The 16,732-nt window shown below is 37.0% G+C and overlaps 1 protein-coding gene across 4 annotated transcripts; it reads left to right on the top strand.

The window, feature by feature from the left end:
* The first annotated feature begins 131 nt into the window (after nucleotides 1-131).
* On the top strand, nucleotides 132-15,836 carry LOC306874079 (phosphatidylinositol 3-kinase catalytic subunit type 3-like). Of its 4 annotated transcripts, XM_079423815.1 has the most exons (26): nucleotides 132-528; nucleotides 2,954-3,142; nucleotides 5,153-5,296; nucleotides 6,211-6,340; nucleotides 6,604-6,630; nucleotides 7,901-7,987; nucleotides 8,091-8,186; nucleotides 9,369-9,440; nucleotides 9,584-9,688; nucleotides 9,761-9,853; nucleotides 10,321-10,506; nucleotides 10,727-10,869; nucleotides 11,064-11,142; nucleotides 11,225-11,292; nucleotides 11,408-11,513; nucleotides 11,918-12,034; nucleotides 12,141-12,272; nucleotides 12,352-12,480; nucleotides 12,681-12,750; nucleotides 12,857-12,921; nucleotides 13,887-13,971; nucleotides 14,062-14,136; nucleotides 14,230-14,398; nucleotides 14,814-14,904; nucleotides 14,983-15,108; nucleotides 15,616-15,836. In XM_079423815.1, exons 1-26 carry the CDS (start codon nucleotides 464-466, stop codon nucleotides 15,628-15,630), a joined length of 2,664 nt encoding a protein of 887 aa, XP_079279941.1. In that variant the 5' UTR covers nucleotides 132-463; the 3' UTR covers nucleotides 15,631-15,836. The 4 variants fall into 4 exon arrangements, 2 of the variants coding, with proteins under 2 accessions (XP_079279941.1, XP_079279942.1); XR_013784568.1 differs by lacking the exon at nucleotides 12,681-12,750 and having other exon boundaries at nucleotides 151-528; XM_079423816.1 differs by lacking the exon at nucleotides 6,604-6,630 and having other exon boundaries at nucleotides 151-528.
* Nucleotides 15,837-16,732: the final 896 nt, after the last annotated feature.

The raw sequence follows: 16,732 nt of genomic DNA, 5'->3' as shown, positions 1-16,732 counted from the left end.
GCCTTGTGAAATTTGTCCTGTTTTACTATCCGTTCGTAAACAAATCAGGAAGCCACCGGGATCCATCAGACCAAAGAAGCCATTTCTGATCCGTTCAGTCCATACAAGTCGCTGCGGCTATCGAACGATTTGACATCGATTATTTACGTCTGGTTATAATGTTTTCCTTTCTAAGAGCGGACGCGATGAAGCCCTGGCAGATGCTTATTACAACTTTATTATTGTCTTAAATTAAGACTGATAGTATTTTTGACCGGCCATATTGGTTTTCATTAATCAGAAACAGTTACATCAAGAATATAAAGTGCTGCGAAAAGCAAAAGCTCCAGCAGATCCAGTGCAGGGTCTTTGCTAGAGGCCCTGCAGTTTATCTCCCACCGCCTGAGAAATCTGCATTTATTCTTTTATCTCTATTTTGTTTCATTCACTACGGTTTTCCAGAACACTTCATCGATTACTGAAGATGGACACAGATAAATTTAACTATGTGTATAGTTGCGATCTGGACATAAACGTCCAACTGAAAATGTGAGTATGTTTCTGGAGCTTAGTCATTGTTTTGATTACAGAGCTGTCAAACCAGCAGAATCTCAACAGAGACTGAATATCAGCACACTGCTCAAAGACAAGTCGCACCTATTATTGGAAGATGCTATGAAATTAAAACCAAATGCATGAAGAAGAGCTGTCACCATTTGTGAAGCAAGAGCGGCCTGACCTTCTTGAAAAGGACATGTAGTAAAAAAAATAATAAAAATTTAGCATTAATTAGACATTCGGTTTCAGATCAATTCAACTCTTTGCGCCTGTTATGTTTTTAGCCCAAATTATGTCAGATAGACATAAGGCATAAGGCTTAATTTCTAGAAAAAAATTAAAAAAACTACATGACATTATACTATAAAGCCAGTACTAAAATGTTCAGAAAAACATCCTTGTTATTGCACAAGACTTTTGGAATGAGCATTTATGTGTTTTATAATAATTTTACAACTTTTAATGTATGAAATAATAGCAATGCATTAAACGACAACACCGGCTGTAAAAAAATCTAGAATGTTTTCTTAATTTTTGCTGTCACACCACACCATACACCATACAGTTAAGTAATAATAATTTTTAAAAAAGCACCCTTTATATTTTCTCAAAGATCAGACTTCACACTACATAAATATATGCATTTATTTTTCAATTTATTTATTTATTTTTTTACAAAAAAAGTATTTTTTACTGCCTATCAGCCAGAATAATGCTCTGAGTAATTTACAGTTGCTTAGATATCTTTATCTTAAATGGTGTTCAAGTTTAATGGATTTAAATGTGTCCAGTGCTGTATGAAAAAATCTGATCAATATTCTGAAAATCAAGCCTTGTGCATTATAGGGAATAATATTTAGAGCTTTTTACAGTTGTTTTGATACCTTTATCTCAAATGGTGCCAGAGTATAATGAATTTAAGTGGGTACAGTATATAAAACATATCAAAAATATGGATTCAGTACCATATATAAAAACAATATAGCCGTGATATGACAAAACAAGCCTTGTGCATTACAGGAAATAATATTTAGAGATTTTTACAGTTGTTTTGTTACCTTTATCTCAAACAGTGTCAGAGTTTAATGGATTTTTATTATTTCATACATTAAAAGTTGTACAATTATTATAAAACACATAAAATGCTAATTATTGTGCAATAACAGGGATGTTTTTCTGAGAATTTTAGTATTGGTTTTATAATATAATGTCATGTAGTTTAATTAATTTATATGATTAATTTATATAATTTTTTTTTTTTAGAAATTAAGCCTTGTGCAACGTAAAGCACATATATTTATGTCTATCTGACATAATTTGGGCTAAAAACATAACAGGCGCAAAGAGTTGAATTGATCTGAAACCGAATGTCAAACATCAAACTAACTTTACCGCACTCAGTAATGGACACATCAACAACACTCACGTTCCCGTAGATTTACACTACCGTTCACAAGTTTGTGCTCAGAACAATTTTATTAAAAGAAAGTTGTACTTTTATTCAGCAAGTATGCATTAAAATGATAACTGATAAAAAAAGCATTCTATTTTAAATAAATGCTGTTCTTTTGAACGTTGTATTCATTAAAGAATCCTGAAAAAGCGCAGTTTCTACAAAAATATTAAGCAGCACAACTTTTTTCAGCTGTGATAATAATAAGAACATTTTCTTAAACAACAGATTTCAGATTTCTGAAGTATCATCATGATGTGATGTGACACAAAACTGAAGACTGGAGTAATGGCTGCTGAAAATTCAGCTTTGCCATCATAGGCTTAAATTACATTTTGAAAGTTGAATAAATAAGCTTACCATTGTATGGTTTGTTAGGATCGGACAATATTTGGCTGAGATAGAACTATTTGAATATCTGGAATCTGAGGGTGCCAAAAATTCTAATTCAAAATTCAAATTCAATAATAATTAAAAAAAAAAAAAAATCGCCTTGAAGTCCTTAGAAATGCATATTACTAATCAAAAATTAATTTTTGTATATTTATGGTAGGAAATGTACAAAATATTTTCATCTTTACTTAATATCCTAATCTTTTTTGGCATAAAAGAAAAATCAAGCATTTTAACCCATACAGTGTGCTGCTTGTGACTGTTTTTGTGGTCCAGGGTCACATATTTCCCATATTACTGTTTAATATTACTGCTCAAATCAATGCAGCCTTGGTGAGCATAAGAGATGTTTTTCAAAAATTTTAACACAGCAAATATAAAGTGTCATGGAAAAGTTAAAGAAATCATTGATCAAGTAGTTTTGTAACTCTGCTGACTTTTAACACAATTACTCACCATTAAAGAGATACAGTATGCAAATTCCTTACTTCAAAAAGCAAATGTCTTGACATTGTGCTGTGTTCTTCTGACTGGGCAGAAATGGTATCTCCTTTCTGTTTGCTTTTGCAGAGGCAGTCTGGAGGGCAAAAGAGAGCAGAAGAGCTATAAAGCTCTGCTTGAGGACCCCATGCTGCGATTCTCAGGACTCTATCAGGAAAGCTGCTCTGACCTGTACGTCACCTGTCAGGTGTTTGCCGAGGGCAAGCCTCTCGCTCTGCCTGTACGAACGTCTTACAAGGCCTTCAGCACTCGCTGGAAGTACGTAGATTTATCAGTGGTTAATCTTTGTATGTCACAGTGTGGCTCACTTTATGCTCATGCGATTCAATAATGAGTCAGAGCAGGAAACCAAGCAAGATCAGAGATACTTTGCTGAGATACAGTGGGGCAAATAAGTATTTGATACACTGCCGATTTTTCAAGTTTTCCCACTTACAAAGAATGGATAGATCTGTAATTTTCATCGTAGGTACACCTCAACTGTGAGACAGAATATAAAAAAACCCCAGAAAATCACATTGTATGATTTTTAAATAATTAACTTCCATTTTATTGCATGAAATAAGTATTTGATCACCTACCAACCAGCAAGAATTCTGGCTCTCACAGACCTGTTAGTTTGTCTTTAAGAAGCCCTCCTATCCTCCACTCATCACCTGTATTAACTGCACCTGTTTGAACTCGTTACCTGTATAAAAGACACGTTCACACACTCAATCAATCAGACTCCAGCCTCTCCACTATGGGAAAGACCAAAGAGCTGTCTAAGGACACTAGGGACAAAATTGTAGACCTGCACAAGGCTGGGATGGGCTACAGGACAACAGGCAAACAGCTTGGTGAGAAGGCAACAACTGTTGGCGCAAATATTAGAAAATGCAAGAAATTCAAGATGATTGTCACTCTCCCTCGGACTGGGGCTCCATGCAAGATCTCGCTTCGTGGAGTATCAATGATCCTGAGAAAGGTGAGGGATCAGCCTAGAACTACACGGAGGACCTGGTCAATGACCTGAAGAGAGCTGGGACCACAGTCTCAACGGTTACCATTAGTAACACACTACACCGTCATGGATTAAAATCCTGCAGCGTACGCAAGGTCCCCCTGCTCAAGCCAGCACACGTCCAGGCCCGTCTGAAGTTTGCCAAAGACCATCTGGAGGATCCAGAGGAGGCATGGGAGAAGGTCATGTGGTCAGACCGTGAAGCATGGGGGTGGAAACATCATGCTTTGGGGGTGCTTTTCTGCAAAGGGGACAGGACGACTGCACCGTATTGAGGGGAGGATGGAACACACAGCAAGGGTAACTAAGGAGTGGCTCCGTAAGAAGCATTTCAAGGTCCTGGAGTGGCCTAGCCAGTCTCCAGACCTGAACCCAATAGAAAATCTATGGAGGGAGCTGAAACTCCGTGTTGCCCAGCGGCAGCCCCAAAACCTGAAAGATCTGGAGAAGACCTGTATGGAGGAGTGGGCCAAAATCCCTGCTGCAGTGTGCGCAAACCTGGTCAAGAACTACAGGAAACGTCTGACCTCTGTAATTGTAAACAAAGGTTTCTGTACCAAATATGAAGTTCTATTTTTCTATTGTATCGAACTTATTTCATGCAATAAAATGGAAATTAATTATTCAAAAATCATGCAATGTGATTTTCTGGATTTTTAATTTTTTTTTATATTCTGTCTCACAGTTGAGGTGTACCTACGATGAAAATTACAGCTCTCTCCATTCTTTGTAAGTGGGAAAACTTGTAAAAACGGCAGTGTATCAAATACTTATTTGCCCCACTGTATGTAACATATAGTTTTGTACCCTATCATACGGTGGCCGAGAGAGCTCAATGCGCTGCAACTTCAGAAAACACATGCAAATAGAAAAAGCAACAGCAAATCAAGAAAATATCATCAGTTTGACAGCAGGTGCTGCAAATGCTCACAACACAAAGAAAGAAATGCACTGCAAATGCTCAAAAACAAAGAATTGTGTTTGCAGCGCGTTTCTTTGTTTGGTTGTGTTGTGAGTATTTGCAGTGCGTGTGTTATCAAATTGACGAAGTTGTTTTCTTAATTTGCAGGTGTTTTTCTATTTGCAGCGCGTTGAGCTCTCTCGGCCACCGTACTATCATCCTCTCACATGCTTAGATATTTGCACAATAAATTATAAATATATTTTTTTTCATTTGAACTGATTTTAATACCTTCAGATTTTATTTGTTCACTGTACTGAGTCACATGTTTTGTCACATTATTATTGCCTTCTCTTCACCTTAGCTGGAACGAGTGGCTTAGGCTGCCAGTGAAGTACCCTGACCTGCCTCAGAGTGCCCAGGTGACTCTAACAGTTTGGGATGTGTATGGACCCGGCCGAGCCACGCCTGTAGGGGGCACTACAGTCACCCTGTTTGGGAAATATGGGTAAGGGTCTAATGTTTACAATTTTGTTCAACAGAAATCTAACTGGAAAATGTCATATAATTGAGTGCTTTAGTGCCCGGCTGCCTTTTTTCTTTTTCTTTTTTTTTTTTTTAGTTGTGCTGGGTCCAGAAGTTTTTTTCTTACCATTCATTTTTCCCATTGGGATTTTTAAAAAGTCTTCATTAAAACAAACATGTGACTCTGAAGACTGGAGTAATGGCTGCTAAAAATTCTGATTTTCCATCACATGAATAAATGATGTTTTAAAATATATATAAAATAATAGTTGTTTTAAATTGTAATAATATTTCACAGTATTACTTTTTTACTGTATTTTAGATCAAATAAATGCAGCCTTTAAGATAAATCTTTTTTTTTTTTTTATCTTACCAACCCTAAATCTTTGCACAGTAAAAATGCAGTGCAGGGCAATTCCACCCCACCATTATCTTCTAGAAGGCTCTTCCACCAGTCTCTTTTACCAAAATTAAAGTTAGGCATCCACATTTTTTTTTACATATGTTAGTAAGGCAAACACACCATTTATTGCATTTGAATGCTTTGCTGAGTTGGCAATTGTTTTTTTGAGCTGACATACTTTGGTGTCATACTTTTCGTAATACTTCTTTTCTAATTTGTTCAGAATATATGATTCATATCTTCACTCCAATGAAAATTTAATTGTCTTCCAGAGTTTAGGGTGCATATAACCACTACATTCAGAATCTGTGATTATATAATTTCACACTAATAAAATCTGTACGTTAAAATAGAAGGTGAGGTGTTATTAATTATATAGGAAAGAGATTATTATCACAAAAGAGATTATTTTCCACAAAAGTTTGCACACCACTACTTTTATACATTTGTTATTCCCCCTTATCTATCTCCATCTCTCTCACTCTGTCTACTAGAATGTTCCGGCAGGGCATGCACGATTTGAAGGTGTGGCCGGGTGTGGAGGGTAATGGCAGTGAGCCCACTAGTACACCAGGAAGGACCAGCAGCACTCTGGCAGAGGACCAGATGGGCCGCCTGGCCAAGGTTAGTTGATGGATTGGGGAGTGGAGGAGCCCAACTGAGACAGAAACTGGAGAAATATGCCTGTGGACAGTTACTGTACATGAGGGATATGTTAAATGAAAAGTGGGTGGCGGCAGGGAGGGATAGATGGATATGCTTATTGTGTTTATAGATTACCCAATTTGTGGAAAAATGAGAATTGAGAATGTTTGTTGTTGCGAGGGGAGTGTGCTTGTGTGTGTGTGTTCTGTCAAAGGACATGTTTTAACTGCCCTCTGTTCCAGGGCCCAGACCTGGAGATACTTAGTGACGTGAGTATGAGAGAAAACAGGACAGGAATGCTGAATGTGTGTGTGTGCGTGCGTGTGTGTGTATGAGTGCTGGCTTGTCTCATATATTTGTGGGCAAGATATAGGACAGGGTATATATTTACCCTGTATAATTTGCCCCACATTTTCACAAATAGGAAGAGTGTTATTTTCTGTGTCTTGGACTAAAGGAACTGACATTTTTGCTGCTAGACCTCACAATTTTTTTAATTCAACATTATATATATATATATATATATATATATATATATATATATTTGTAACAGTGTAGAGATTCAGGCGAATCCAAGGATTAGAAGCCATTTTTATGACACTATAAATTATTATTATTTTTTTTAATATGGCAGGTCAAATATAGCATTTATTTTAATTTACAATTGTTCAACTCATATTATGACCATGTAAGTGTCAGTCATCTGTCGTGTGTGTCATGTGTTCCTGCCTCATGTTTCCATATTTGGTTTGTTTCCTGTCCTTGTTAAATGTTATCATTAGTTAATTCTTGTCCAGCCGTGTTCGTCTCGTTATCTATGATTATCCTGTCTGTTCAGTTAGATTTCGTCTGATCTACTCGTTACTCCCCGGTGTTCCTGTCTGTGTCTTGCCCTGCCTTGATGTTTGAAGTAAAGACATATTTGAGTTTACGTCCTCGTCTGCGTGTTCCTGTGTCCTCCCTCGTGTGTGCACCGTGACAGTAAGCTGGTAGATCAATCGTGTCTTTAATCTATAACCAGATGTTCACCCACTTAAAGTCCCACATCAAAAGGAGGATTTAGAAAAATGTACAGACTAAATAAAAAAAGATTTTTGTGCTGGATAATTCTAAGTCAGAATGATTGGTTGTGGATACCGTTAATAAAGTGTAACTTGTTTTGAAGTCAGAGCATTCCTTGAAATAATCATGAATGTCATGGACGTTATGTTTAGCCAATAAAACACATGTATGGCTGGTTAAACAAAGTCCTCTTAGATTTATGCTGGCCTTTAGATGAGATGTGTTATTGTACTAACTATTACTAACTGTTTGTTTAGAAAGGGCTGAGTCATCTTGGTGTGCTACTTACTTTGCACTGGCCCCCACTGAATGTCCTTTGGCTAATGAGCTTTTTGTGTGCTTTTGCACGCTGACACGCTGCTGTCATATGATTGGCTAAAGGATTGTGCTCACAACGTCTTGGTTTTGTCTTAGTTTTGCAAACATGTCTATTTCTTTAAGTTTTCCTCGCTCTCTCTTTGCCTCTCTGTCTCTCAGCTAACAAAAGCTCATCGTCAGGGGCACATGGTTAAAGTAGACTGGTTGGATCGCTTAACCTTCAGAGAGATTGAAATGATCAATGAGGTGAGTGCTTTTGGGGTAATACGTGTCACAGTATGAAGCCACTGTAATTTTTGCTACCTCTGTGTAAAGCTTGATTTGTGAAGCTTGTGTTTTTTATTTACAGAGTGAGAAACGTAGCTCTAATTTCATGTACCTAATGGTGGAATTCCCTCGAGTCAAAAGCGGTGAACGAGAACACAGCATTGTTTATTACGAAAAGGTATATCTTTTTTCTCTATATTTTTTGATATTAAGTCAATATTGAATCAAAATAACTCCGTTTACTTCCCTGTTAATGCATGCTTCATCAAAATGTATTAGCCTTGCTTGCTTCTAAATAACTATTTTTTTAGCTGACTAGGCTGTGGTGTTAATGTTAACTGGCCAAATAACTATTAAGGCATTGAATTAGGATATTGTTGTAGAGAAAGCAGCTTTTTAGAAATCTTAAAACAGAGCAATTTAATTCTGGTTAATGTAATACGTAATAAAATTTAGTTAGGAAAAAAAGCTGTCCCTCACAATTGGCAGTCAGGAATAGGGTTGGGAATCGAAAGTCGACTCCGATTCCAGAATCGGATACTTAAGGTCAGGAGCAGCTGTCATGTATATAAATGAAACCGCTTCAGTCTTTTCAACCACACAGTATCATTATTTATGTGTTACAAACATTCTAATCACAGAAGCACTGTTATAAAAGTTTATAGTTCAGATATAGCCTAAACTCGGTGTACAATAGCCTCTCCTTTTGAAAGTAATTTAACACTTCAAATGACGATTTATCGATTACATTGTTACACCAGTAGGTGGTGAAAAGGGTCTGTTAAAATGTATTTGTCTTTGAAACATACAAGAGATTCGTTCAAGGACGTTGTTTCATCCAGTAATGAAGCAAGTACATCCTGAGTTGAGTCATTCATAAATTACATGTGAGGTTTAGTTGGCTAATATTTTTTATATATCCATGGGAAGTTAATTTATCCAGAATCATGCAGTTCTATTATGTTAAGTTTTTATGTAGCCTGTTGATGTTTGTCCATGGTATTCAGCTCCAGTAATATGGTTTGCAAAAAAGAGACACAGGATAAATGTTTGATATCATTATTTTATCACATTGGAATCGAAACTGGGAATCGAAAAGAATCGGAACCGATAAAATTCAAACGATACCCAACACTAGTCAGGAATGCCTTGATGGGTAAAAACAAGCCCCAACTTTTTTTCTTTGTTACAGAATTAAAATGTTGTAGATGCCATTTTATGTTGACTTTAGTGATAATCAAGATTTTGCATTAAGCAGTGGAGTTCACTACTGTATTTAAAATTCTTCATCTAATAGTTCACCTTTCTTTATCTAGTACTTATTAAATTTCAGTGGTTTTATGCATCTCTCTTTTTACAGGATGCAGATGAATCCTCCTCTTTGCCGACCAGTTCAGATATTGTGAAAGTCCCCGACCCTCAGATGTGCATGGTGAGTGGAAATCAAAAAAAAAAAAAAAAAGTCTATCTTGGGTTTATGGGTTTGAAAATCTGTGTTGGCACTTGATAAGGTGAAGGATAATTTCATTTAAAATGATCAAGTTGGTACCTGATGGTGTTGGCATTCTGTTGCAGGAGAACCTTGTGGAGAGTAAGCATCATAAACTGGCTCGTAGTTTACGCAGCGGACCATCTGACCACGATCTCAAACCGAATGCAGCCACACGCGATCAACTCAATGTTAGCGATAAAGAGAAAAAGTACACAAGAAATCTTCTCCGATGTCTTTATAATACTGTTTTTCTGTCATAGATAATAGTGAGCTACCCACCCACTAAACAGCTGAGTTCTGAGGAACAGGACCTTGTGTGGAAGTTTAGATACTACCTCACCACACAGGAAAAGGTGAGTGAGCACGTTTAAAACCATTCGAAAATTTGGGATCAGTTATACTTTTATTCAGCAACGGCTTAAACAGTAAAACATGTAGAATGTTAGAAAATATTCTGTTTCATGCATGTCAAAATGCATCATAATTTCCACAAAAATACTAAGCACAATTGTTTGCAATCTTGATAATGACAAGAACATTTTTGAACACCAGATCACCATATTAGAATGATAGGAGGATCATGTGACAATTAAAGACTGGAGTAATGAAATAGAAAATAGTAATGTTACATTATTACTGTTTGACCGTATTTTTAATTTTGAAAATGTAGCTATGGTGAGCAGGCAAAACAAAAGACTTACCAACCACAAACTTTTGAAATTGTTCATATAGGTACCAGTTTTGTCCCCAGAGTAACAGGATGGTATCTCAATTGTAGTTTGTGTCCAGGACAAGATCTCATTTGTTGGTGTGTTTTTAGGCTTTGACCAAGTTCCTGAAGTGTGTGAACTGGGATCTGCCCCAGGAGGCCAAACAGGCCCTGGAGATGCTGGGAAAGTGGCGGCCGATGGATGTGGAGGATTCCCTGGAGCTGCTGTCCTCTCAGTTCACCAACCCCACAGTCAGGCGCTACGCTGTTGCGAGGCTGCAGCAGGCTGATGATGAGGTAAAGTCTGTGTTTGTGCATGTGTGTGTTAGATTGTCAGTGGTTTAGATGCATAGCACTTGTAAAAAGATCTTTGTGCGTCCAATTATGTTATGCTTTCATAAGCAGTATTAAGTATACTTAAACACACACACTAAAGGGTAATCTTTAGGTACAACTGACAACTTTTAGGGACAACTGATTCCTCTGTAAATGCATGTCATTGTGATTATCCTTGTAGGATCTGCTAATGTACTTGCTCCAGCTGGTGCAGGCATTGAAATATGAGAACTTCAATGATATCCAGGGTGGACTGGAGCCTGCCAGTAAGAGAGACAGTCAAGGGGTTCTGACAGAGAGCTCAACAATAGGAGATCTGGACAGGTCAGCTACATACTTAAAGAACATGTGTCTGAGTGAAATGCAGTTTTTCCCTAAATCAATTATACATTACTTTGCTTAGAATTACAAATGCTTTTAAAATCTGAATGTACAATCCTCAAAGGTAGTTGGAATTCTAAAAAAAATAGCAAATTGATTAAACAAAAAATCGTGAGGCTTAGTGATTTATTTTTCAGTTCCCAGATGGCATCGACCGTCACTGTGATGCCTAGCACGCAGAAAGGCAAAGAGGGAACAGATGGTGAGAATCTAGAGGTAAGTGTAAAAAAAACAGTAATTTTAGATGCACAGTGGATGTGAAGATTATGTAACCGTGTATGTGACCTGTGTTCCACAGCAAGATCTGTGCACCTTCCTTATATCACGTGCCTGCAAAAACTCTACACTGGCAAACTATTTATACTGGTGAGTAATGGATCAAGATGTTTTGTATTTACAGCATCTACAACAATGTGCCAGTTTTGCTGACTCCATATTAAAGATTTATAAGACAATATTTGGACATTGTCTTCCACTGCAGGTATGTAATTGTGGAGTGTGAGGATCAGGACACACAGCAGAGAGACCCCAAAACCCATGACATGTACCTCAATGTAATGAGGCGGTTCAGTCAGGCTCTGCTTAAGGTACATTCACATTCTGAACCCACATGGACTACAACAATGTAATATGATAACGTAATCTAATGTTCAGAAGTCGGTATGGGGTCATAAGATTGTCTCCTATTCTGACCAAGATTTGTAGAAAATTCAGTAATATTTTTAAATATTACAATTTAAAGCTGAATTTTCAGCAAACTTGATCCTTCAGAAATCATTCTAATATCTGGTGCTCAAGAAACATTTGTATCATTATCAATGTTGATAATACTGTATGTCTTATACATTTTTTTTCAATTTAAAATACAATAAACGTATATCTGAAGGATCATGTGACACTGAAGATTGAACTCTTTTATGAACAAAAAGTCCAAAAGAACCTGTATGTAAAATCTGACACACTAACTTTTTCACAATATGTCTGTTTCCAGGGTGATAAGTGTGTGAGAGTGATGCGCTCCCTTCTGGCCGCCCAGCAGACGTTTGTAGACAGATTAGTGCAGCTCATGAAAGCCGTTCAAAGAGAGAGTGGAAACCGCAAGAAAAAGGTGTGTAACACTGAATCAGTTTTAAAAGCTGTTAGACAATGAGAAATCTGTTGATCGTTTTTTGTGAAGTTATGAAGTTGTATTTTGTTCTTTCTGTCTCTGACAGACGGAGCGATTACAGGGCCTGTTGGCTGATAATGAGAAGGTGAATCTGTCAGAAATCGAGCCCATCCCTCTTCCTCTGGAACCACAGATCCGGATCAAAGGCATCATACCTGAGACTGCAACGCTCTTTAAGGTATTGTGCTTCATTCTTATCCATTGCATTGTCACACATGCATCTGCCCACCCCTGACTTCTGTTTTTCTCTCATCCAGAGTGCTCTGATGCCAGCAAAGCTCATCTTTAAGACAGAGGATGGAGAGCAATATCCTGTCATCTTCAAACATGGAGATGACCTGAGACAGGACCAGCTCATCTTGCAGATTATTTCACTCATGGACAAGGTCTGAAGTCACTACATCTCATCACACAGTGCCAAAAGGACACATAGTTGATATCAGTATTCATTAATGTCTTCTTGCGTCCCGGTACACACAACACCCTATTTTCTTCATAGACATCTATTGGATTTATATAAAGCTACCAGAAAATAAAAAAATTGTAGTCGTAATTTTTATCAATACTTTCTCACCGTCTTTAACAGTTGCTGAGGAAAGAGAATTTGGACCTAAAGTTGACTCCATACAAAGTTTTAGCGACCAGCACCAAACATGGTCAGAACTGCTTCACTTATTGCATGCAGAAAAAACCCACAAGCCATCAATTCACATACTGTATGGAAGTTTTATTTTACTCTGGATGCCTATGATTTGTCTACAGGTTTTATGCAGTTTGTGCAGTCAGTACCTGTGGCTGAGGTTTTGGCAACTGAAGGCAACATTCAGGTAATGTATCAGGAGTTGTCTAATGCTGCTCCTGGAAGACCAAATTCCTGCAAAGTTTGGATCTGAGCCTAATTAAACACTCCTGAACCTGCTAATTAAGGTTTTCAGGATCACTAGAAACTTCCTAGCAGGTGTGTTGAAGCAGATTGAAGCTAAGTAGAAGTGGACACCTCTGCAGTACATGGTCATAATAAGAACTACGCGATTATTTCAATAAAACTGAAAACGTGATATGGCCTAGCACAGTTAGTAAATTCTAGAAGCCTTATGTATATTTTATTTTATTATTGATATTTTATTTACAGTGTCCTCCAAAAGTATTGGAACAGTAAAGATGTTTAAAAATATGATTAAAAGATGAATATGAGACAAAACTACAAAATGTCACATTTTATTATTAGCCTTTTCAACACATACATGTTTTAAATAATAAAAAGAACAGCACTTTTAGAGTTCATCCCACTCATTGATGTGAGCATAAGTATTGGGACAGTTGAACATAAGGCAGATTTAAAAGATGAAAAGCTATTATTTAGTTGCAAGATTGTTTTGTACCCTTCCAAATTCATTCTGCTACTGTCATCATACATTAAGTCATCAGTAAAGTTGAGAGGGCCTGTTCCAGAGGCAGCCATGCACGCCCATGCCATGACACCACCTCCACCATGCTTTACAGATGAGGCTGTATGCTTGGGGTCCTTGCAGTTCCCTTTTTTTCTCCATATTTTTGCTTTCCGATACTTTTGGAGGGCACTGTATATTTTATTCTATTAAAAATAAAATGTGCGTGTGCTGTGTATGGTATTGTATAATATATATATTATTTTTTTCTATTAATTGTTCAATTAGGTATGGCATATACTAAGTTTGTGGATGAAACACATTTCTCTGTTTATTTGTAATATATCTAAGGAATGACGTCTCATATCTTTGTATTTCTCTTGGTAAACTATGTCTCCTTGCAGAGTTTCTTCCGAAAGCACGCTCCGAATGATAAGGGGCCATACGGCATCAGCTCTGAAGTCATGGACACATACGTTAAAAGCTGTGGTCAGCCTCAGTTTCTGAATCCATTAGTACTATATTTAGCTCATTTATTTAGTATTTTAAAAATGTACTAAATCATGATCTACGTTTCAGCGGGCTATTGTGTCATCACATACATCCTAGGGGTTGGAGACAGACATCTAGACAACTTGCTTCTCACAAAGACTGGTACCTTCCATAAATTAACCACAATTTTTAACGACTTGCAAGCACTGAAAATAAAACCGATTGGATATGCTGATCTGTCTCTCTGGCTTGTAGGGAAACTGTTTCATATCGATTTTGGATATATTTTGGGTCGGGACCCTAAACCCCTGCCACCCCCCATGAAGCTGAGCAAGGAGATGGTGGAGGGGATGGGGGGCATGCAGAGTGAACAATACCAGGAGTTCAGGAAACAGTGCTACACTGCCTTCCTGCACCTGCGCAGGTGAGTTACAAACGGAAGACATGCACACTAATATTTAAAAGTTTGACTTTTTGAAAAAAATGAATACGTTTAGTATTGATGCATTAAATTGATCAAAAGTGGCAGTCAATATTGATAAGAATAGTTCTTGAGCACCAAATCAGCATATTAGAAGAATTGAAATGAGTTCGTCACACAAAATACTGCTGCTGATAATTCAGCTTTGCCATCAGAGGAATAAATTACATTATATTAAACTAGAGAAGTTATCTTAAGTTGTAATATTTCTCTTTTTGATAAAATAAAACGCTAACTTTTTTTCAAAACGTTACTGACCCCAAACTTATGAATTTTAGTGTACACACTTGTGTAGTATATCAGACTAAATCATAAAAATCTAACTTTTTTTTTTTTTTTTTTCTCTCTTCATATTCAGATACTCAAATCTCATTCTGAATCTGTTCTCTCTGATGGTGGACGCAAATATTCCAGACATTGCACTGGAGCCTGACAAAACCGTAAAAAAGGTATGTATGGTCCTCACATTTTGTCTCCAAAACTTCAGAGGTAAAATCAGCTGTTCATTCTTTGCCTGCCCACTGCAGGTTCAGGACAAGTTTCGATTGGACCTCTCAGATGAGGAGGCGGTGCATTATATGCAGAGTCTGATTGATGAGAGCGTAGGTGCTCTGTTTGCTGCAGTGGTTGAACAGATACACAAATTTGCACAGGTGTGTATGTTTCCTCATTTTGTCCATTTTGAAAAATCAGCATGGAAAACAGCAAAGCCTGTTGTCTTTAATGATACATTTCAGGATGTTACTAAAGAAACTCTGTTTGCATTTTTATGGTTGGCAGCAGTGGTTTTTTTGGCAAGTGCTGCTAAATTGTGGAATACACCACTTGATGCAAGTTGCCGTAATTGAAGTCCAATCTTCAGATTTTAGTCATTCAGATTTCACAGAAAATTGCATAGTTTGATCGACACCTTTTTTTTTTTTTTTTTGTAAGCTTCAGTCTGGATTCCATCTAGTTGCAGAATATTTTGAGCTGATTTAAGATTACATATTTTATTTGGCACACTTTTCTGTTCAGATTTTAGAACTTGTGTAGTGTATTCCAGACTTAAAGTTCACTTTTTATCGGCTATTTTTATTTACCAGTACAGAAACCCAAAATGGCAAATAGCAGAACATTAATTGGCATCTTTACTAATGTTTCATGTTTGGAATCCACAGTATTGGCGCAGATGAGATGATGTCATGGAGGCTGATTCTCACATAATCAGTGAGCAATAGATGGACGGTAGCAACAAATGAATGAAGAGAAATGGACACGTGCCAAGGCAACGTCATGTTTTTACCATTCATGCACTAGGTCTTGACTTTACTGAGTATCTTTGTATGTATGTAATTAACTGTATATGTAACAAACCAAACAAATAAAGATTCCAACTTTAGCCTTTGTGTTTACCGTTTAGTATTCATTTTACATTATACTCACTTTAAAGTTCAAACTCTCATATAAAACATTTATAGTCTGTGTTCGTAGAAAACTGATTGGCGTTTTGGTATTTTGTTCCAATAATAGTTCAAATTTAGGCAAAAATGAATGTTAAATACATATGAAACCTTTGACTAGGCTCAGTTATTTGTTTAGGTGTGTCCTCCCGTGACATTGAGTGGTCCTGATACATATGGTTTTAAAGGTTTTTCTGGATGAGGATGTGCACGTCTCTTTACTGCAGTTTGAGTCAGTTAGTCACACCTTCCTATGAGGAGAATTCTCAGCTTATGTATAGAAATGTGCCAATGGTTTATGAGACTAGTTATGCAAAGTTCAAAATTTATTATACTTTTCTTGGACTATATAGGTTCTATGGATTAAATCTTGCACCCACCATCAGTCTAAACATAAATCACACTGAGCAACTCTAATTCAAGTTTGTCTTTTGCTTTTGAAATTACAAGCCTAAACGGATATATTTACTGCCAGTAAATGTTTAAACGCATTCAATTCATTAACAATACCACTTATGAAGAAAGATGCTACATGGACACAAAGTACATGATCTTTCAGTATACCACAAAAATATATAGTGAAAAAGAATATAGATATTTGGTAAACATGTCAGTACAGGTTTAGCTTGCATTTCTTTTTTGCCTACTGTATATGCTACTGTATATGTGTATGCACGTTTTTCAGGCTTGTGGGCTGTGGCTTATTAAAGCTGAACTAAAACCATGCAGACTTCTTTCCACTCTGCAACATTGTCAACATGAAACTTGGCATTTATAGCTCGAGTCATCTGTTGAGTGTAATAGCAGAGGAATATCTGCATTTTAGAAATGAGTT

The sequence above is a fragment of the Barbus barbus genome, assembly GCF_936440315.1.
Source record: "Barbus barbus genome assembly, chromosome: 1".
Classification (NCBI taxonomy): Eukaryota; Metazoa; Chordata; class Actinopteri; order Cypriniformes; family Cyprinidae; genus Barbus; species Barbus barbus.
This window is presented reverse-complemented; position numbering and strand designations above follow the sequence as displayed.

What these genes read in the sequence shown, in the direction of transcription:
- LOC306874079 (XM_079423815.1), top strand. Translation starts at nt 464, where the DNA reads ATGGACACAGATAAATTTAACTATGTGTATAGTTGCGATCTGGACATA. An exon ending in TGCAGCAGGCTGATGATGAG is followed by an intron (nt 10,507 to 10,726) that starts GTAAAGTCTGTG and finishes TTATCCTTGTAG; the next exon opens with GATCTGCTAATGTACTTGCT. An exon ending in CAGATGGTGAGAATCTAGAG is followed by an intron (nt 11,143 to 11,224) that starts GTAAGTGTAAAA and finishes TGTGTTCCACAG; the next exon opens with CAAGATCTGTGCACCTTCCT.